This window comes from Gambusia affinis, linkage group LG14 (genome assembly GCF_019740435.1).
Source record: "Gambusia affinis linkage group LG14, SWU_Gaff_1.0, whole genome shotgun sequence".
In the NCBI taxonomy this organism is placed as follows: Eukaryota; Metazoa; Chordata; class Actinopteri; order Cyprinodontiformes; family Poeciliidae; genus Gambusia; species Gambusia affinis.
Genome location: NC_057881.1, coordinates 20448060 through 20470782, shown reverse-complemented (window position 1 = coordinate 20470782; position 22723 = coordinate 20448060). Strand labels below are relative to the sequence as shown.

Here is a 22723-nt window from a genome sequence, read left to right as displayed (position 1 = left end):
GGTTTGTGGTCCATGGAAGCTGAATGCTGCTTCGCCATGTTTGGTTCTGGTTCTGGGGATGCAGAGCAGAACCAGAACCAGAAGACCTGGGAGGTCTGGAAGTTTGATACAACATCAGATCTTTAATGTGTTGTTGTGCTAAGCCGTTTTATAAACTAACAGTATTTTAAAGTCTATTCTCTAAGCTACAGAGCCAGAGTAGGGAGCAAAAACTGGTGTGATTTGCTCCAACTTCCTGGTTTTAGTGAGAACGCCAGCAGCAGCGTTCTGGATCAGCAGCAGCTGTTTAATACGTTTTTGAACTGTTATTATTCACATTTTTCAGAAACAAAATTCTTAGTTTTCTTATCAGATTAATTAGAATCAGTTCTGTTCCAGTTTAAAGGCAATGTAGCGTACGTTCACCACAGATGCCCCCAGATACATACGACTATAAGCGTTTGGCGCCGTCTAGTGGTCAGAGTGTGCTGTACTGTTGTAGTACAGTGTTTGACCAGCAGAGGGAGCTGCGTGCACGTGAAGACCTGAGGAAAGGTAGCTCTTCGCAAAGTATTGTCCCTGGACGATACGCGAGGCTTCATGTTTCTTGAGCTCACCATCATCAGTGACGTCATTATTCTAACGGGAGGAGATGATTCATTATTTCTGTCATAGATAGGAATGTTTTATCTGACCATACAGTGTAACACGTGCTACATGGGTAACACGTGCTACACTGTAACATGTTACTTGTGTAATGTCTTACATTGTAATGTGATACAAAGTCATAAGTTACATTTTAAGCTGGTACACTGTAACACTGTAACATTGCAGTGTTGCAATGTAACACATGATTAAATGTAATGTGTTACATGTATAACAAAGTAACACGTGTTACAACGTGTTACACTGTAATGTGTTACATTGTGTTACAGCAGATGCGGAGTGTCACCAGGTGTTTGCTAATTGCTGCTGGCTAGTCTGAAGCCAGAAGGTCTGAAGCTTGGAAACAGCATCTCAGAGAAGACGGAGTACAAGTTCAACCAGGCGTTTCACACAGTTGGATGGTTGCTATGGGAGATTACATGATTTTTCAAACATACATGAAAGAATCTAGGCAACACTGCAGGTTTGTTTATGATTAAGGAATAATATCATGACATGATGTAATTCTCAAAAAGTTACAATGCTATCAAAATAATATATTATTATTTTTTAATAATACTGACCCCTTTAAAACCTTGTATAATTCGATCCATCTATCAAAGGAAATCCCAACAAAAATAAATCTGAGTTTGAGGTTACAGCGTACAAACGAACAAAAATTGAAAGATTGTGAAGGCACACACTGCGCTCCTATCGGGCCTCCTTCTCACTCAAAGTTGCATGGGAGGAGAGTAACACATAAGAGGTTGAGCCATGTTTGGTTTATAGCAATTATGTCTTTTATTCTACTTTCCATTAAACAGAGAATATATCAGTCCCTTATTTGTACAAAAATACCTGAATAGGATACAATGTAGATCCAAGAGTTGCAGAGATAAATATGAAGCAAAGCCATGAGGGGTTTAAAGAAGAAGAACAACAAAAAAGATTTACGGTTTTTTTTCCTCCTTAATTCCCTGAAATGTTTTATTTTGACTTCAGCTTATGTTGATTTCAACCCAACAATAACACACAGCCAACTCATGATTTTTGTTTTTTTTTCTTCTTCCATTTATTTGTACGAGTCGCATAACGGGGACGTGTAGCTGACGCTGACCTGTAATCTCCAGAAAGTTACACTTCACGGTACCGAACTGATGGTACGTGAACGCAACGTTTGGACGGCTGGCGGTTAAAGGACTGTTACTGTGTAATAAGAGGCACCTGCTGAGAAATTTTGTCAAGAAGAAACAGGATCTAAGAAGTTAGTTATGCACCTTAAAACGTGAGTATACGGATATATTAAAAAAAATCCTCTCGAGCTACAGCTTATCTATGAACTACTTGTAGTGAAAAGTGTACAAAAGCTACAACTAAGATCACCATGGAATAAATGGTAACGTGTGTGCTCTCGATGAAACCCCGCCACGTACTGATAAGTGGAACATCATAAACATTTATGAGAGATGAGATAGAGCCGGGGGAGAACAAAACCTAATTTTTTTTTTTTTTTTTTTTTTAACGGGGACTTTACAAGATGTGGCTTTAGAGTTGGATACTCTGACAGCCTGTCAGCTTATATGCACTAATGTTCAGAAAATAAAATCCAGTTTGATCACAAAAAAAAAAAAAACAATTAATACTGTATATACTGCGGTGCAGATGGCAGACATGTCAGCATACACACAATCAAGTAATGAAAGAAAAAGGACAACATACATCGATAAATCTGCCTTAAATTGACGGTATTACGAGTGAAACCATAACACCCTCCCCCCATACATAGTGATCTGTGACCTAGGTACAGTGTTAGATCTACTTCTCCATAGCTTCATATACTTTAGAAAACAGCCGACACTTTTAACTTTGTATGTTAAAACACTTGGACTTGTGTTCGGATTACATGGTCGAGCGGCAAGGAGGCGTGGACGGCGTGGGGTTTGTGTCGCGCCTCTCAGACGGTCGATAAAGATTCACAGATAAGCTCTGGGAATGCTGGGAAGCAGTGCTTTGCAAAAGTATTCACACCCCTTTAAACTTTTGCTTCCTTTGCCATGGTACACGGAAGCAGGCGGTTTGGTCTGAAGGGACTAAAATTCGAATTTTTGGCCCGGATGAAAACGCTGCGTACGTTCAGCCGGTGCTACAACAGAATGGGTGTTCAATGTGAGGCCCGGGGGCCATTTGCGGACCACAACTCCGGAATAAATTAGGACAAAACTACGACTTTTAAATCCAAATCTACGACTTTTAAATCCAAATCTACTTACAAAAATGTTTTGAATCGATACAAAGTGACAATATTTTCCAAGCTTTCCTGGTTTCCTTCTATCACCATGGTAACTAGGACCTCATGTATTCATCAACTGATACTCTAAAGCACACCAAATCTACTTATAATTGCTGTATTAAAACTTGGCCAAATGCAGTAAGTTTTTCCAAATCAAGACTGACCTCAATACCGTTTTTACTGCAGAGAACAGACGGAACAGTTGTTCAGTGTTCTTTCTCAATTGAACCCAAAATAATAGGCAAACCGGATTCAAAAACAGTTTTGGATTGCCAAAAAACAAAATTAAATTTTTTGTTTAATTAAAATAGTTCATGTTTAGTTTATTGATGAGAAGGTTAAAAAGAAATTACAACATTTTTGGTGCAAATTCTAAATTTTTTGGCTCGCTGTTACTTCTGAGATCACAATTTCGGCCCAGGAAACAAAGAGTTTTGGATATTCTTATGTTACAACATCCCAGTTAAAAGTTCAGATCTATAATGCACGTGGTTTCCAAAAATACAAAAATAAAATAAAACATTTCAAAGTGTGAATACTTTTGCCAGCGCTGTGCTTCCATATAAACTCCCGTCTGCTCCGAGTCTTTTATCTGAACTTGATCTTAGCCATCTGACAAGCAGCGCTCCTCTAACATGTCTATAAAAAGAGGATAGTAAATAGTTTTGGCATTAAAATATGCCAAACAGAAACATTTTTCTACAGGTTTATGAAACGATAGCTTACTGGCTGGACATAGTTGGGTGGCGCAGGATGTGGGAAGGCCTGACCAGTGGAGCACAGAGCTACTCAACCGGAGTTCAGCCGACTGGTGAGTTGTGGATCAGTGACAAAACACAGCATCTATTTATTTTTGGCAAGGTGCCCTCACGCTCTCTGTCTCACACTCTCTCTCACACACACACACACACGCACACGAGCGCACTAACTAGAGCTCTCTTTTGGGAGGCGGAGCAGTAACGTGTTTTACCTCCTCAAAATCCCCCCAAAAAACAACAACAAAAAAGAAAACTTGTAATTATGGAAGCTGTCTGATAAAATCTGCCAATGGAAACTTTTGTTCTGTGATATCTGAGATGAATTACACCAACAGCACAAGTTTTACCGACTCACTTCAAGCCCTTTCTTAGCAACTTCCCATAGTGTCTTTTTCAGTGTCTTCCATAGCAGAAAGCAAAAAAATAAAAAATAACATTTTAAAGTGAACTTCTATGAAACTACAGAAGCTTGCTACATTTTATAATGATAGTCTCGTCTTTCTCCGACGCTGGTCTTATTTCAATGTGGTTGTTTTGTTTTAATGACCTCTAGTGTTATTGTTTTGACGGGCTGTGCGATCCTCCGATGCGTTCAGCCGGTGGACGGTCTGCTCAGAAAATAATGAAAATGTTTTGTAAAAAGACCTGAACCAGGAGAGAACTTCCCCCAAACGCCCCTCGAATTATTTTTACACATAAATAAATGATGAAAACTGTCACATTTGGCTTTTCTGCTAAACCAACAAAAAAACCTTTTCATGTATTTCTATATCATAGGGGGACATTAAACTATTTTTGACGGTGATTTTTCAGAAATAAACGTATGAACAACTTCAACAACAAAAGGATTTAGTCCTTGAATTTGTGGAACTTGAAACAAAGATTTGAAGAAAAAAAAAAATCCCATTAGGGTCTTTTGCTAAATCTGGATATTGTGACATTTTTTGCATGCATTAAGACCAAGGAGGTTCACCAGAGTTGGATTCTGTTTTAAAACATGTCTAGTTAAAGTTTACATGCACAGCAATCTTTCAAATATTTACTTTATAATATGGACAATTCCAGTGTTCATGAGTAACATACACAGTTCTCTCCACATCGTAATAATTAAGATTTTATTAAACCCATCACAGATCCTCCATCACACCCAACAGCAGGCAGACTTTTTCCACATTTTCATGCCGATCCTACTTACAGTTTTTGCTCCGTTACCTCAGCGTTACCATGAACGCTCCTCACTTTTACGTTAAAGATTGTGGAACTTCAGTCAGGATCCCAAAGGGTTGAACTTTTTCTTACTCTGACTGTAGATATGACAAAATCTGACTGTAGATATGACAAAATCCAGGCAAGTGGTTTCATCGTAGAGGTTTTCTCGCTTGTATAAAGTAAGATGATGGCGAAGGCTGGTTATTACGGAAGTCCAAAAGTGCCCAAATTTCATAAACAATAATTAATTAAAATGGTTACTTAAATATGTTACTATCTTTAACAAATACACGAAAAAAACAAAAATAATTTATAAAATCTATAATTTAACAAATACACCAGAACTGTAATGTTTACAATTAGAATAGGTTTCCTGCATTTTTTTCCCCTATTATTAATCCATTTCAAGGACAGCAGCTCATTCTAATTTATTTTCAATGGGAGCCTTACCCATCAAAATAAGTGGGCGGGGCTAACATTGCTCTCAAGAAGATGATTGGTTTGAAGTTTGTGCAAATAAACCAATCACACATTATGTGACAAGCCACAGAGACATTTAAAGGGTTTTTTTGTGTCCCGCAACAAATAAACCATGAGAAAACTTAATAAATACTTACAAAACTATTTTATAACAGATTTCAACTAATTTCACATAAATACCTTATGAATCTAAAAACAATTTGAATGCTATGGGAAACATTGTTTTTTTGTTTGGTTTAAGGAAAAATAACTTATTGAATGATTTATTTATTTATGACATTTTTGGCAATTTTGGAAACCAATACCCAACATGTCAGCCATCAGCCAGGAAAATTTCTAATCTGGGTTAATAAGAAATATTGCAGTGCATGTAAACGTTCCCATTGTCATGTGGGTCCTGTTAGTTTATTTTAAAATCGACAAATCTATAAATTTGTGCCTTAAAGTTCAAGACTTAAGACAAGATAATTGGCTCTCTGGTAAATATGAAGCTGTGATCTTTTGTCAATTAAAAAACATTAACATGAGGGATGTGGGTAAAAATTCAGGACACAAAAAATAAAATAAAATAAGAAATATAATAATTTTGACAATCAAGATAGCACAAGCATCCAGAAATGTAGCTCTGGAAAAAAAACCTAATTTATATTTTAAAAAACAAAACAAAAACGTCAATGCTTTTTTCATTAACGTGTAACTTAAATATCAGTTTATAATCTCAAGAGTAAAATTCAAGCTTTTGTTCAACTAAAACCTCAAATTATTTTTAATAAATTTACAAGCGCAAATAAAAAAAACAATAAAAAAAACCCCTCCATATTTAGCATACAGCTCTAAAAGTGGCAAAAAAAAAAACAACAACAAAAAAGCAAAAAAGATCATTTCCCAAAATCTAGCGCCATCCGTCAACATACTGGTTCACATAGTCACTCCAGATGTCCTTCCACTGCCTTCCAATCGCAAACGTCTCACTGTATGTGCATTTTAAGATCGCTTCTTCAATTTCATACGCATGGCTCATCATTTTCACTTAAGGCAAGTGAAGCTCAGTCGACGGACGACCGGGTTCACATTTCAAGTCATTTGTTCAAATTCCATATTTAAAGTTAAAAACAAAACAAAACCACAAAACAAAAAAAGAAGAAGAAGAAGAAGAAGAAGAAGTTACGAGAGTGCTTTTGTTGCTTTGTAGGAGGGAACAGTGGTCAGGATCCGAACGGGACAGCTCCAACCACAATCAGAATGACTAAAACGTGCAAGCACTGAACTCGCATTAGACTCAGGAAAACATTCAGAAACAGATTCATCCACAAATATAACCCTTTTGACTAAAAAGGAAAAAAAAAAAGAGAAAAACAAGAAAAACAACAAAGAAACGGTAGAAGTTTGGGGGGCTGGACACTTTTCAGGAGTCTATAAAATTAGCATTCCTCCTCCTCAGAGTCTTGAGGAGCTGCAGCTGGTTCAGGAGCACATTCATTAAATCGCGGTGGTGTTGATGATGACGATGCCAGCCACACCAGACGCTCCTAAGCCTCTCTGCTGGGAGCTGCATAGTCAACTGGAACTCCACCCCACGCCGCCGCCGCCGCCGTCCAATCGGAGCGGGCGGAGGCCTGCGTGCGGGCGCCTTTTGCAGAAACGGAGTGGAGGAGAAAAAGGAGGCGGCTTCGCTTTAGCCAGAGAGCTGCTGCCTGTCCGCTCAGGAGTGCAAAACTAGTTCTGCATTGAATTGACATGAATAAAAAACAGCATTAAATGACATCAAGTAATTAACTCTACAAGAGAGGCTTGTTACGGCCTTCCTGATTAAACATTCCTCTGTCCTTTTTTTTTCTTTTAAGCGAACCCTCGCCATCGCCGCTGCTCTGCTCGTCTCGCCTTCGGCCGCTTCTTCCCTCCGTCCGTCCGTCCGTCAGTCAGTCTGTCCCAACCTTCTAAGGAGGCGACAGGATTGGGGGTTGCACCAAAGTGTGTGGAGTTGGAGGGGGGTTGTGGATACGTCACTTTCAACCCGCTAACATGGTGAGGAGAGAGGGACGGGGTGTCAGCTTATCCAGACTGGACTGCACAGGTTGAGAAACTCCTGGAACCGGTTTCAGTCGGAGCCAGCGAGGTTCCCGTCCATCCCTGATAATCAGTGAGGAAGTCAGAGGGTGGCGCTCCCTGCGGGCGCCACAGCTTATCCGGCCTGGAGGGGAGGAGAACGGCGTTTGGGTTTGGGAGATCAATTCGAAAGACCCTCAAACACTCCTGCTGTAAAACATGTCGCTGTAGTGGTCTTGCGTTTTCACAACTTTTTTTTTGGCGTTTGACGAACCTACCGGACCCTCCAGGGAAAACAACAACAACAACAACAAAAAAAAGGAACGTCGCTGGAGCCGGACAAAGCTAGCGCCGCGACGCCACAGTCCGGACGGCGGTAAGGCGGAGAAAAACACCACAAACCAGGTGCCGGAGCCGAGTCCGCTCCCCAGAAACCCCGCAGCCTTCTGCTGTTTCTCCTCAAACCCGCCTAGTCGGTGAGGGAGCAGCCAATGGGGGAAAATCTTCTGATGTGCAAAAAAAGTGGGGGCGAGAGCTGTGTCAGGTGGGTGAAGTGTCACAAGGCCACAGCGGTGCACGGGTGTTTGAGCTTGCAGGGCAGCACTCCTCTGTTGAGCTGGTAGAACTCCACCAGGTGGATCAGGTCCGTGAACTTGGTGGCGCCGTCGTCGAGGCTGAAGAAAACCTGGCCGTCCTCCTCGACCTGCAGAAGGCACCGAACACGTCCGGTTTAAAGTTCTCCACCTGCTGGAGCTTCGATTTGTTTATTAATGCAAGCAACAAACTTAGAACTTGAACGTCCATGAAATTTATCTTGAAATGACAAAAACCAAAAAACGTTTTTTAGCTCGAGAAAAAGGAGTCTGACTCGTTCTCCTGAATGTTTAGGTCCAAACTTTATTCTACTGTGTCTATGTTACAAATGAGCCCGAAACTCAATATTCTGGTAGTGACAAAGAAACACAACTTCACAATTGCTGTTTTCCAATTGATTAAGATGCACAATAAAGATTACGTGTGAATAAGTTTTGTCACGCAGTAAGTCATAAAAAAAAAAACCACGCTGCGCCATCATCCTCCAACTACTTCCTGTCGTCTTCTTCTTCGTGGTTTGCGCCAGTGGCAACATCCGGTTGCTGATCGTGTGACTCGTGTGAAGCGAAAGAATGTGTTTCGATTTTGGAAAAGCTGAAAAACCAACTCATACTAAAGCCAAAACCACGGTGTCAGAATTGGACATCTATTATCAGCGCATGCAGCAAAACGAGTTAAAACGGGGAAAAATGTTTTTCTGCATCTCCTGATTTTCTCCCTCCAACTTGAATTCTAGGACGCATCAACATCACTAATGAACAACAACATTTTTCATCTTCTGTAATGTTATTTATTCACTTTTTTTGCAACAATGTAAAACACCTGGCTGACATTTACGAGCAGCGATGCGGTGGTTTTTATCAGGAGTTTGTTGCTTTGCTTTACTGACCGGTAGGATCTGGAAGTGCTTGATCTTCTGGTGGTGGCACAAGGTGAGCACGAATGCCTTGGGGTTACTCTGACTGTCCCGCAACAGGAACAACCTGACAGGGAAGTGGACAAAAGACAAAAATAAAAGCTGGCAAATACTTAAGTTTGACGTAAAATAGGATTTACACGCTGACAAATGCTGGATGAAAAAACTTCTTTTGTTTTGTTTTCAAAAGTGACAGCAGTGGGGAAAATATTGAAATACTTCCTTGCTTATTTTCTTTCGTCCCCTTTTTGGTACGTTTCATGAAACGTCTTACTTTTATGAACAATCTGTGAACTCACCCATCTACTTGGCCTTGTTGTAGGATCATTTTGTGGGCTTCCTCTCTCATGATACGACCGTGGAACCACACCTGTGTCCTATGGATGACTGGGAGGAGAAACAAAACTGTGTGTGACTATAAGGGGAAGGCTGTCAGGCAGACTGGTGTTAGTGGTTTCAGTGGGAGTACCTGTGTTCATAGAGGATGGGTGCAGGGGGCTGGGGCTGCCCAGGACATTCATACGGTGGGTTCTTTTCTGTAAGCAAGAAGAAAAATAAAATCCCATTAAGTACATAAGTAAAGGAGGAATTACTCTTTGGGTTTTTACATGTACATTATCTAATAAACTGGATACTCCGATACCGATATCTGAAGTCTAGTATCGTCCGATACCGATCCGATACAGAGAAACAGAGCCGAGTTAACGCAAAACTTTTCTTTTTTTTTTAACCCAGACATAAATGTACTTTATTACAAACTTATTAGATAACTCTCCACCAGTACAGAACACTTAAATACAACAATAACTTCACAAACTTGTCCAAACAACTTTTATTTGCTCAGTTCTGAACAGAGAGGAGCTTAACAGCCAATGTGAAATAAATAATAAAGAAACTGACAAAAGTGACCTGCAACAACGAGGAGATCTAACTATGATGTAAAATAAATAAAGCATGGCGTCGCTCAGAGAGCGAAGCGTAGAATTAGACTGAATAGATCTGTCACAGATACCAGATCTAGGATTTTTTTTCCCCCCACTATCAGGACCGATAACGATGCATCTCTAGTTTTAAAGTTTACAACCAAACAGAGCAGATTTAAGTGATATATGTATGGAACAACAAATTTAATTTTGAGAGAAGTGGTAGATTACATACGTTTTTTTTTTCTTCCAACTACTCCTTTTCATTCAAAACTTTTGCTTATGTTCCTTTTAGCCTGCAAATGAACGTTTTTACAAACAAACATTTAAATCCGGGATTTAAATCAGGTGTTTTTAATTTGTCTCTGGTCATGCTACCATTGCAGACATCATAATGAACTGTACTTTTTATTTTTTTCTTCCTCCGAGGCACTACCTGGTGTAGAATGTCAAGCAAAGTGTAGGAATTACTGAGGCAGAGCGATATTAACCACTGTCAGGACAAAAAGTCCCGTTCTGACAGTAGGAGGAATATTAGACAAGACGAGTTAACTCAAAACACTGACCTCAAGGCAAAATTAGAAAATGTCAGCTTTCTGTTGTTTTCTAGGTTATAAACTTGCTTACCCTCCAAGTTTGTCCCTCCTCCAGGGCGGCGCTCTGGGCCTCGACGGGATTGTCGATGACGCGGCCGGTTCGTCCCGAGAAGTCCATGGCAACCAGCGAGTTCTCGGATACGCTCCGCTGTCAGGAGGAAAGGCGGAGAGAGGCGGAGGCCGTGGGGAGGCGGGGGAGGGAGGGGACGCACGAGAAACGGGGTTGAGATGTAGTGATTGGAGTGGGGGGAGCGACAGGGGGGTAGAAAAAAGGGGTCAGAGGTCAAACAAGCCAGACGCAGTCACTGAAGCATGACAAATCCTGTCTGCACACAGACCCACTTTAGTCAATCCACAAATGCTCCTCTGAGGAAAAGCACAAGCCCAGATTTCTGACCGTACGGCTGAAATCGTCCACGTTCCCTTTGAGCCTCCGAGGATTTATGTGACAACATGAAATATGTTTTGATTATGTTTTGTGCTGACAAGAAAAAGCTCTAGAAACTGTGAATCAAACTAGATGTCAAAAATTGCAGCATTTATAAGCCACTTTTTAAACTTTTTGACACTTTTTACAGGGTTTTCATGTAACAAACGCATGAAAACCCTGTAATAGTAGTTAGTGTCTCTCGTAATGAGCAATATATCAATTACTAGCATGATAAATTAAAACAAGCTCAATAACATCCATTTGCATAATTTATTGTTTTTCTATCATTTATCTTTCCACCAAAATAAAACTGGATGATAAAAGTCTTCAGTCTGGTCTTAACTATCCATTTTTTTGAGGGACAATTTTGACTTAAACATTGATTTTATTCGTTGTTTATTTATTTAGGACACACCGTGTGCATTAAATCAATACTTTTTATAGGTTTTTGTCTCATTTCCCATCAGAAACAAATTTTTGTTTTTGTTTTTACTAATTTCCACTGTTGGTGCACTTCTCTAATCTGCAGTTTTTATGTTTAATACAAATGCACATTATGTAGTTTTTTTTTTTGGGGGGGGGGTCCCTTTCTAATAACTGCACAGCAGTTTTTTGTTATAATCTTGTACAGTATATTATTATTATTATTATTTTATTTATGAATTTTGACTTGACATCAGGCTCAGCAGGTACAAGTGATCTCTATCAAAAAGATGCAAAATAGTTCAATTCAAGTCATCAGTTTGAAACATCAACTCATTTGTACAGTACAATATTATTATTATTATTATTATTATTGTTATTATTGTTAATCTTGTTTTTTTTATACATCGTTTGAAAACCTTTTGTGAGTAATTTCATATCTGTTGCTCCACCTGAATTCCCTCTTTGTAGAACAATAAATGAATCTATTTTCATCTCTATTTCTAATTCAAATCATTTTTGAATTCAGTGTGCGACATTTTAATGAATGTTTCCTTCACGCCTTCACTCCAACAACGTGACAAATGTTTGGCCAGAAATGCTTCAACCAGCTCCGGTGGCCCAGGGTTTCGCTCTTCCTGGACCACAGTGGACCGGTTCTTGCTAAGCAGGGAAACGGTGACGGCTGGCTGTTGACGGGACGACGGCAGAGAGGAGACGCTCACCACGGGCCCAGGGAAAGACGAGTTGTTAGCCTTCCTCTGCAGGGGCACACTGTAGTTCTGGTACAGGACAATCCCGTACTGTGGAGACGGCAGAGGAGACGGAGTCAGCTGCTAGAGCCGCGGACTCGAATCCAAAACAAATAAAAAGAGTCGTCGTTACTTTGAGCAGTCGGAAGGCAGTCATCCAGCACGTCCTGCTCTGTTCGTCCTCGGCGCACAACATCTTGAGCTCCTTACAGTCACTCCTGGCTTTGTTGGGCTGTCAACCAAGCAGAGGACACAGCGGGGTTTGAAATTAATGAGAAACACGTTGGGAACACAAACACGGCCGAGCCCCGATTCCGCGGCACACAAAACTATTCAAACTGTTGTGTTTCGTAACGCCGGGGTCGCGCTTTAATGATCTGGATTTGAACAAGGCGTCTTCAGAGGGAACAGGGATTTTGACAGCCGCTGTTATGAAACATCTCCGTCTGGAGAATTCAGAAGCTTCCCACAGTATCTTTAAAACTGCTCATTAAAGAGGAGATTTTATGTTATGTGCATGTTGGAACTTGTTGGTTTCAGACCTGGTTGGTTATATTTTAGCTGGTTTCAATCATTTAAAAAGGTAAAACAAGTCAACTGTCTTAAAACAACCTATAATGTGAAGGTTGCATGTTCATCCAGACAAAAACATGCATCCCTGCAGCTGGTGCGGCTCTTTTAAAAGCATGGCAGCCATGTTGGATTTAGTGGTTGGTGTTGGTGAAAAACGTCCATCTTTACCACCGGAAAAGTGGACCTCAGAGAGCTTCCCTGGATTTCTTTCCCGCCGACCAGGAAATTTTTGACTTTTGAGAACAAAATGAGCTTCCAATAAGCCTGTCCCAATAGCCAATTGATCACAGGATAAATTAAAAGGAGCCTGATCGTTTTCTTTCTGATGAAGGATTATTTTTGGAAGGGCAATTTTGTTTACAGACTTCATAGTCTATTTTATTTTTATTTCCGTTTGGTTGTTACGTTTTATTTTGGACATTTAAGATGTCTTCCAGATCCAGCATTAAATGTTCTACGCAAAATTAAAGTTTATTGGTCTCTGACAGAGCAAACTTGCATCATTTTGCAGTTACTATCATTAAATGTATTAAATATTTATCTCAATAATTACTGGGACAATTTATCGTCCGGTAAATGTCATTGTGACAGGCACATCAGAGCCAACGAACCGGATCGTTTTCTTTTACTTTTCGTATTTTGTGTTTATTATCCATTGGTGACAAAACATGACACTTTGGTGATGGACAAATCTATTACTTAAAATCTAGCTTTTGTCCAAACTAAATAAATGTACTTGCACTGAATTTTGTTTAGAAAGAGTTTTGTCGCGATTGAAGATGTATTTATTTACACATCTTCAGAGTTAAATGGTGAAAAAGGGAAATATTTCCTCTTTTAAAGCAACCTTTGGATCCCCCAGCCCCCATCAAGGGTAAAACAGAGCTGAACGGTTTAGAGGGGGCCGACTTGCTCCACCATCCAGAGCTTATCCCACTAGGCTTATCCCAGATCAGCAGGTGACCCACCACAGATAACGTGTGGAGCAGAGACTGTGTTTAACCCCCTGGTGGGCGGCGTTAACCCTCGTGTCCTCTGACACAGATACACACATGATACCCTGCAAGCAAAGACAGAGCAGAGTCTCTTATCATGAAGAGGTGGCATTAAAGACCACAAGTTGGCGCCTAAACTGGGACGTCTTTGTGCTGAAGAAACAGCTCAGATCGCTCAACCCAACGACACAAATCTCTGTTCTCTCATGGAGAAGTGGCTTATGATGGCAGAAAACAGGCAGGGTGTACCTTAATGCAGAACTGGAAGTCTGCAGGGGCGTTGTGAAGCTTCCTCCCAGTGATGATGGTGTAAATGTTACTGTCCTCCAGATCTGAGAGCAGCTGCAGATGTCTGGGTTCCTGTGGGACAGTGGCAGAAAGAAAACATAGATTATAGATTATAGATCATATATCAAAAAAGTTGGTACATCATTTTAGTTGAGGAGAAAAAAAACCCTCCATGTTTCTCACCTTGGATGTTCCTTTAGTTGAGTAATAAAGGCCTGAGCGTCGCAGGAACATGTAGAGCTTCTTCCAGGACTTTCTTCCTGGCTCCTTCACATACAGGAAGCCCTGGATCTCAGGACAGCTGCTGGAGTTCAGAAAATTCTAGAAATAAACATTAAAAGCAAAATTACATCAAACAAGAACGGTAGGGATGGATTATGTACATAAAGAAAATTAATCATAAAGGCTCCCGTCCATTTGTGTATCGATGTGTTATACTTTTATTTTACTTTTCAACTGGCAGAACATAAAGCTTCGCCTATCAAGCTTGAGGCTCCTTTTGTGTTGCTGATCTACAGCTGAAGTCATTCTGCTGTGATTGGTACGTTCATTTCCACAGGTCTTTAACCTGAAACGCCTTTTGTCTGGCGTGCTGTCAGGATTGTACCTCTTCCTCATTTACAGAGTCTTTCCAAAATGTTTAGACCTCCTGACCGTTTTCAGATTTTACATGAGAGATTCTGTCGACAGTCCGTCCAGCAGCTTTTGATGAAACTATTCTGTAACAAGTTGTGTTTGCCTCCAGCCATCAGATTTAACATGAAAATTTCACTTTTCAATTTTATCTTGAAATGAGACCAAACTAACTTACAAGTGACTTTTCATCAAGACGTGGTAGCTTGTTTAAAATCAATAATTCCTTCATTTTGATGAACATGGTCCACTGGCAGATTGTTTCACTTAGGAACATTCTTGCCAAGATATTTGCACTAAAGAATTTAGAAATTGCAAAAGACTTGAAACTGGGGGCAGAGGTCAACAACCCTAAGCACAGATCCAGAGATCAAATCATATTTAATCGTATGCTTGCATATTTTTGCACCTCAAAAACCCAAAATGGCAGCAGGCATTTTTGGTCTAGTTTCTTGTAGAAGACATTTTTCTCACATTATAAGTTCCACTGGCGGATTATTTCGATTAACTTTGGAACTTTTTCATCAAAATTAAGGAATTATTGATCTAAAACAAGCTATTATATTTTGAATAGTTTCTTGTTATTTAGTTTTGTCTTATTTCAAGTGTACTAAAGATATTTGAACTAGAAACCAGACCAAAATTAAATTGTTAAATTTTGTGTTTTTGCAGTCTGATAAAATGGCCTAGTCAAAGTCCAGGCCTAATTTCAATTCAGAATTTATGGAAAGACTTCAAATTAGATGCTCACGGATGCTTTTTTTTAAATTAAATTTGACAGAGCTTGAGCCATTTGCAATACAAATACAAATGTGTGAAACACTTTTCAGATTCTTACAGCATTTAAAGCCACGCATCACTTTTGTTCATAAATTGGCCACTTCTTCACAAACATGCATTTCCTGGTGCTGGTCTGACACTTAAAACCACAAATAACAAACATTTCTTTAGAGTTTGGGGTTGAAAGGTGGCAAAAGGAGAATCGTTCAAGAGGTACGGATACTTTCTCAAAGCAATCTGTGCATCCGATGAGATGCAAGTGATATTTACAGCCAATCTTTAGGATGTTAAATTAGTTTTTAACTTTTTAAGCAGGTAACTTTCTCACCTGTAAGAGCTGTGACTGAGGGATCGAACCGTCAGACTCATGACACAAAGCCACCATATGCTCTGGAAAAAAGTTCTGGATGGGAAAGAAGGACACAAACCAACATGCTGACAATGGCTGTCAGAGAAAGGGACAAAGAAAGACACAGTCACCTGAAACCACTCAGAGCATGCAAGAGCTAAGAGAGGACAGCATCTCTTTTTACAGAATAGATCTATGCGAGTGTGTGTGTGTGTGTGTGTGTGTGTGTGTGTGTGTGTGTAATGGGCACGAGGGCTCAAACGCTAAGTGGTGGGAAGTGAAAGAGGGCACTCCAGCCTTGCAGTAGATGCAGTATGATCTCACCCGCTGATGTAATCCCCTTTAGCCAGCAGCACCACTCTTAGCGTGATTGACAGGCTGCAGCCAGCACTCTGCTGTTTTACTGTGCTCATTACCACAGGGCTGAGATCACCTGCTGGCTCTGACACACACCTAAATCATCCCCGGCAGTAATGTCATTCTATACAGCTGCAGAGAGCCCCCAGCTGAGTTCACATCGCCAGAAGATAGATGCCATGCAGGGTAGCTAACACGGCCCGGCCGGCTGGCACCGGGTTACTGAGACATGAGGAGCTGCATGTCAAGCTGCTGCCATACTGGAGTTAACAAAAAAAAAAAAAAGAAGAAGCTTGAAATCATTTTTGGACATTGCATTGTCCAGCTTATTACATTTTTTCCTAATTTTTGAAATGATTTCAGGCTGCATCGCTAACAAACGAACACTGTGCAGCTTTGATTTACTGGATCTCATTCAATAGCTCTGATTCTTCTGCTTCCACGTCTCTGCAGGAAATATCCACCCAGCTTACCTCCTAAAATGAGCCAGCAGAGAGTTACTTTTAAGATGTGGAGTAGTTTTGTTCATCATGAGAAAATCCGGAGGGAACTTAACATGTTAACATGTTTCAGAGTCACTGTGTTGTTAATATCCCCCGAGCTTCCAGCTACGCAATGCTTACACATTTTCTCATAGCAAACTGGCACTTTTATTGGACATTTTTGTTAATTTCACATATTGGATCCTACTTTGCAATAGCTACTTATTTTTTTTTTTCTTATTTTTGCATGTAATGGACAAATATATGCTTACTTGCAGTTTTTTTTCATTCCAATTAAATGTTTCAGATAAAACCGGTTTTAGTATCAGACAAAGATTGGATGAGTAAACACACACACACACACACACACAAAAACTGGCTTTTACCTTTATTTAAAACCATAAAGGTAAATGGTTTTAAATGAAAATATATTTATTGAGGAAAAAAAGCCAGAAAACAGAACTGCTTCCAACTTTAGTCATAAGTTAACCTCCTTAAAAAACAACAACTTTGTTTCATTTTCCAAACACACCCAGCTAGATCTGTATAATCAATAAATCCCACTAATTTAACCCATCTTGGCTGTTTTAATACATTTTAGTGTGAAACTATTTTTGATTTGTCAAATTAAACTGAGATGGCAACGTCTCCAAGTTGGATTACAGCAAATTAAGTCATTAAATGAAAGTTTGGTTTAAGAAATACTATCCATTTGGTTTCATTCCTGAATATTCCATCTCAAATATTTTAAGTGACAAGTTGTTTTAAAGTATTTCATGAAATGAGCAGCCTTATGGGTTATAACATAAGTATGCAATTTGAATTACTTTTGAAATCGTTTAAACTTTTCATTATTTAATAAATTTTAAAAAGTTGAATAAAAACTTGAGAAGTGCTTCAAGTAAAAATACAAAAAAGGTATTCAGTATTTCAAATTTAAAAACAGAACTTCCACAGTAAGTAAAAGAAGATTAATGTGTGGACTGGATCTTCACAGCAGTGGATAAACCACAGAAATGCTCCGTTTGTGGGAATCTTTGCACCAGCTCAAAGTGTCTAAACGATGGCTAAACGTTTACTGCTAGTCAACTGTTTGCCTCCTGACATACTGACCTAAAGATGGTGAAACATTACGCCAAACATCAGCATGTGAGCATTGATTTATAGTCAATGTGCTTGTAACATGATAGCAGCAGCATGTGCTGAAACCCAGGTTCACAGAGCAGATTCAGTTCCTCTAGACCAGTGGTTTCCAAAGATTTTCTGGGCGCCCCTATGCACTACAATAAAATCCCCCAGAAAAAAAAGAATAAATAAAATCAACTGGGCACACACATCGTTCAACCAGACATAAACCTACACACATATTTTGTTTTCAAACTCCATTGAAGTTTATTTCACACTTCAGGTTGAAACAAAACACACTACAGGGGTGGGCAATCCTGGTCCTGGAGGGACGGTGTCCTGCGACTCTTAGACGTCTCCCTGGTCCAACACACCTGAATCCAACAGCTGAATCTCCTCCTCAGTGCAGTCAGGTCCTCCAGAGTCCTGCTAATGACCTCATTATTTGACTCGGGTGTGTTGAAATAGAGATACATCTAAAAGTTGCAGGAGACCGGACCTCCAGGACCAGGATTGCCCACCCCTCCTACAAACCATCGTTACAGTGAAACACTTTTGTTTTTTTCTCATTCATCACCCCCCCCAGACAGAGTCAAGGAGAAAACAAAATGTGAAAACGTGATGGTCTTGTTACATTTAAGGTGAACACAATATATTTCACCCTTAGCTGTGTATTCCCAAAACAATCGAGAGGGAAAAATAATAACTGGAAGGACTCTGCAGTGTGTGTGTGTCCGTGTGTGTGTGTGTGAGAGAGAGAAAGGTGCTGCATGCTAAGAACAAGCAGTCACAAAGAGGTAAAATCAGGGACGCGAGAAACTCACGAGGGGGTTCCTGAAGAATTCATATTTGGCATAGTTCTTCCTGAAGAGGAATTTACTGTCGCTGCTCATGGAGGCCTGCACCTGAACCACCAGCTCGTGGTCCTCCACACACCTCTCTGTGAGAACAAAAGCAGACGGGCAGAGTTAGTAGCGTGTCAAGCGTCGTTGAGAAAAACCTCCTCTTTGAAATCAATTTCATGTGTACCAGCAACACTCATGTGGTCTTATGACTTCAAATGTTAAATTCTTATGTGGAACGTTTTAGTCGGATATGTAGATGGAAATAATGTCCCCCGTTTGGCGCCGTTATACCAAAATCAAATCAGATTTTACTCGCATAGCACTTTTCAGCAACAAGGCAGTTCAAAGTGCTTCACATCATAAAAACAAAAGAATCAACTATTGATATCTAAAATGTTTCCAAGTGTCGTCATCACACATCAAAATGTTGGTTAGCGTTTCATTTATTGCGGTTCAAAAGCACCTCTAAGCAGGTGGGCTTTTAATCCAAAAGGAACTCAGTGTTTTGACTGTTTTACAGTTTTCCATATGTTTGTTCCAGATATGTATTTAGTTATATGCAGTGCTAAGTTTTCTGGTGCAAATACTGTCATGTGGAGCAGGAGGTTTAATTTTGGTCCCATCTAGCCAGAACACCTTGCACATATTTGCTGTGTCCCCTATTTTATATAGTAAATTTACTCCTACATCAACTTAAAATTCTCATTTAAAAAGCATATAACTTTCCCTCCCACTTCACAATCAGGCAGATTTGGTTTGGTCTATCATATAAAATCCCTGGAAAACATACAAATGCAAATGGTTATTGTGTTAATTTAGGGCTTTGGTAGTTTTTGCCAAGAAGAACTGAACAAAAAAGCCATCTTAGCATAATGCTAAGATGAAATTGTTTGACATTTTTTGTCAACTAGTAAAAATTCAGCAAAAATGTTCCAGGGAGATTAAATATAATTACAAATTTTAGTCAAGTGGGAATGAGGAGAAAGTTTGAAACATATCCAATGAGAGTGGAAAGACGTGAAATGATTCTAGATGATAGCAGAAGTGATACTTACTGTAATAATATTAATACTCCAATTGTGCATTTTAAAATGATGGATGTGAACTTGGAAGACTGAGATTCCTGCACTACTGGCATTGCTTCCATCATTGTTAATTTGATTAATGTGTGTACTGTGCTTAAATACACACCCCAGGATTTGGCCATTTTAGAATTGTAAAAAAGGGAAAAGTAATTAAAGTTGCATTATATAACAAGCAATGAAAAATAGCAATTAATTTGTGCCTCTGGGTATTGTAAAATTAACTTTTATTTCTTCCACCCTAGAGTAAATATTTCAGCAAGGTTTCAAGAAATTATTTTCCATAAAGACCCAAGAGGTCGTAAAAAAAGCGTGCCTCTTGGATAAATTTACAATCAATTTAATCGAGTAGATTCTCGACTAAAGCCCCGTTTACACGGAACCGCTCTTCAGTTAAGCCGAAACATATTTTTGTTGCCATCCAGCCTCTCGCTTTCTGTCACAACCTCCAAGCGCACATGCGCAGAACGCACGGCTGCAGGGTTTAGTCAGTATAATAACGGCGGACAGCTTTGTACGCTGTCATAATACTCATACCTGTTCAGATTAGCACAATTTCTGATGAGAAATATATGTGCTAAATGAGGACTTCCTCCACAGGAGACTGAGACGGTGAAGATAGTGAGGTGGAAGCTAACTCTAAAGAGCCCATGCTAAAGTCACAGCGCCATCTAGCGGCCTGGCATGACAACTACAGCTGGCTGAAGCTGTCTTCCCAATCAAAAATCCGAAAATACTGTTAGTTTCAGGGGCTAAAACTTAAAGTATTACTCAATTCTGAAATTGTGACAAAAGTTGGGAAAAAAAAATACATTTGACTAAACCTTTACTAAAATGTGCAACATTGTGTAGTTGTATTATAACAAAATGGGAACATATTCAAAACCTACTAACACTTTTGCAAAGCAATTTAGTTTCACTCCTGTACTTCCTTCTCCTGATGTCACACTTTGCAATTTTATCCGAAATGTAGCGTTTGTTACCCAAAAATTTATCAACTAAGGCCAATTTTGAACGCATTACAAAAATGTGTCAAATTTCGACAGAACATGCGTTTGACTTCCCCTAACCCCTCAAGCAGACCCACCCATTCGCAACGACCCACCGTAGGGTAAAACCCAGTCAGAAATGCTAACCTGACTAAGTCACACCAGTCCCAGAGCACCAGTGTTCAGATTAACTGTCCTTTTTCCCCTCCATTCACGCCACCAGCAGGAGTACTTTGCCTCCATGTTTATCATCACATCCCCAGTTCAACTCTTGCATACAATGACACAGCAAGAAAAATCGCCTGTTACTATGAGACAAGTGAAGGAGGAAGGAGGAGGGAGGGAGAGGGAGTTCTGAGATGTTGGATGAGGAGGGGCTGTGAAAAAAAGCAGAGGCACTGTGAGGCAGGCGGGGAGGAGGTGAAGGTGGAGAGAAGTGGTGTGAGATGGAGGAGGAGGAGGAAGTGAGGATGAGGAGGGGGGCCTTGCAGAAAGGATGATGTCATGTATTTAGGCTGATTGCTGAGAGCAGCAAAGCCATAAGCAAAGTACAAGCCACAAATACACAAGCACTTATTAAGAGCCTGACTCACTCCTTTCCTTTCCTCAGTCTGTCTAGGACTATTCCTGACAACGAAAGGTTAAAGGTTACACCATTATCATACAGCTAATTTTAAAAAAATCATGTTGAAATCACTCAAGCTATAATAAAACAGAGGTTTTATTTTTTGCATCTTTTTGTGAAAGTGTAGTGGCCGTTTGTGCTAAAAACAGCTCTGTGGCTGCGCTCAGGGGTGGAAATGTCTGGACTCCGGTTGTGTGCGCGCTCACAAGCGTGCTGGCTACAAGCAGGGGAATTTCCTGTGCAAGGTTAACGGGAGATTGATTGGCCGGGACAGCTAGGGGCTCGTCCGACAGTGAGCCGCCATTGGCCCGTCGAGGTTCTGGTATGACGCTTTAAGTCCAGGCCTCTCGCCCTCTCCAAATCCACCCCCCTGCCCCCCCACACCTCCTAAACACCTCCTCTTTCTTTCTCCCTCCTGCATTTTCTTCATCTCTCTTTCGTTCATTCTCCCCCCCTCTTCCTCGCTCTCTGCAACTCACATTCCATCTCTTCAGTGTACTTTTTTTTTTTTTTTCCAGAAACACAGCTCAAGCAGAAAAACACACAAAGCGATTCTTTGACTCTATAAATACGATGCTGGTAGGAGGACAAAGAAAGATTCAGTTAAGGAAAAAAAAAAAGAAATTAATAAAGCTTCAAAGGGAGTCCCAGCAAAAAAGTGAGGAGGAAAAGCGGCTCTTTCTTCTCTCCTTTTCCCCTTTCCAGCCCCTCTTGAGTAAATTATTTTGGGGGGCTGGGGGTGGGGGGGTGCAGGGATTGTAAGTAGAACATGGAAAACGGATAATCCCGCAACTGCCACACCTCCCTCGTCAGGAGATGCAGGCGTACGCGCGTTCAGCCCATGCTAGGGACGCGTTCAGGAGCACCGGCTTCGACGTCCTGCTCAAACAAGCTTATTATGCACATCCACACTGCAATCTGCAACGGTTTAAGGTTGAAATGCAGAGACAAACGACCATCACCTCTCCAACTCAGTTAGCCATTTTCAGTTTGAGCAAGATGTTTAGAAGTGACGCCGGAGACGGAGCAAAAGCTGCAAGAAGCTTTCAGAAAGGAAACTGTTTTCAAGAGACGCCCACACTGCAAAAACAAATCTTGGCAAGTATTTTTTGTCCAGTTTCTAGTGGAATTATATTAATACACTTGAAATGAGACAAAACTAACTTATAAGTAACTTTTCAGTGAGATATAGGAGCTTGTTTAAATCAATAATTCCTTGATATTGATAAAAGTACTTGTTTTGCTGGTAGATTATTTCACTTAGATGGGAAGAATGTCTTATTAGTAAAATAGTACTTTTTCATCAACATTAAGGATTTATTCCCTTAAAACCGGCCTCTGCATCTTGCTTAAAAGTAACTTGTAGGCTAGTTTTGGTTTACTTTAATGCATAAAGATATTTGAAGTAGAAACTGGACCAAAAACAGTTGGTGTGCAGAATCGAGACACACTTAAAGCAAATTTTTCCAACTACCCTCTTTAACATCTTTAAAATGTGACAAGCGATCTCCTTCGGCTTTGTGATCTTGATCACCGAAATGCAGATCAGGTGGAAGAAA

General features: G+C 40.2%; 1 protein-coding gene across 4 annotated transcripts in view; it reads right to left on the bottom strand.

Annotated features, from left to right (window-relative positions):
* Positions 1-1401: 1401 nt before the first annotated feature.
* Positions 1402-22723, bottom strand: part of LOC122844104 (growth factor receptor-bound protein 10-like) — a 53407-nt gene continuing 32085 nt past the window's right edge. For all 4 annotated transcript variants that reach the window (XM_044139296.1, XM_044139299.1, XM_044139297.1 and 1 more), the window contains 11 exons: positions 18448-18563; positions 15639-15713; positions 14081-14218; positions 13859-13969; positions 12175-12273; positions 12015-12092; positions 10468-10584; positions 9387-9453; positions 9217-9304; positions 8891-8984; positions 1402-8110 (listed from right to left, as the gene is read on the bottom strand). In XM_044139296.1, the coding sequence (XP_043995231.1) occupies positions 7964-8110; positions 8891-8984; positions 9217-9304; positions 9387-9453; positions 10468-10584; positions 12015-12092; positions 12175-12273; positions 13859-13969; positions 14081-14218; positions 15639-15713; positions 18448-18563 (1130 nt within the window). In that variant the 3' untranslated portion in view covers positions 1402-7963. The remainder of the gene's footprint in view (positions 8111-8890; positions 8985-9216; positions 9305-9386; positions 9454-10467; positions 10585-12014; positions 12093-12174; positions 12274-13858; positions 13970-14080; positions 14219-15638; positions 15714-18447; positions 18564-22723) is intronic.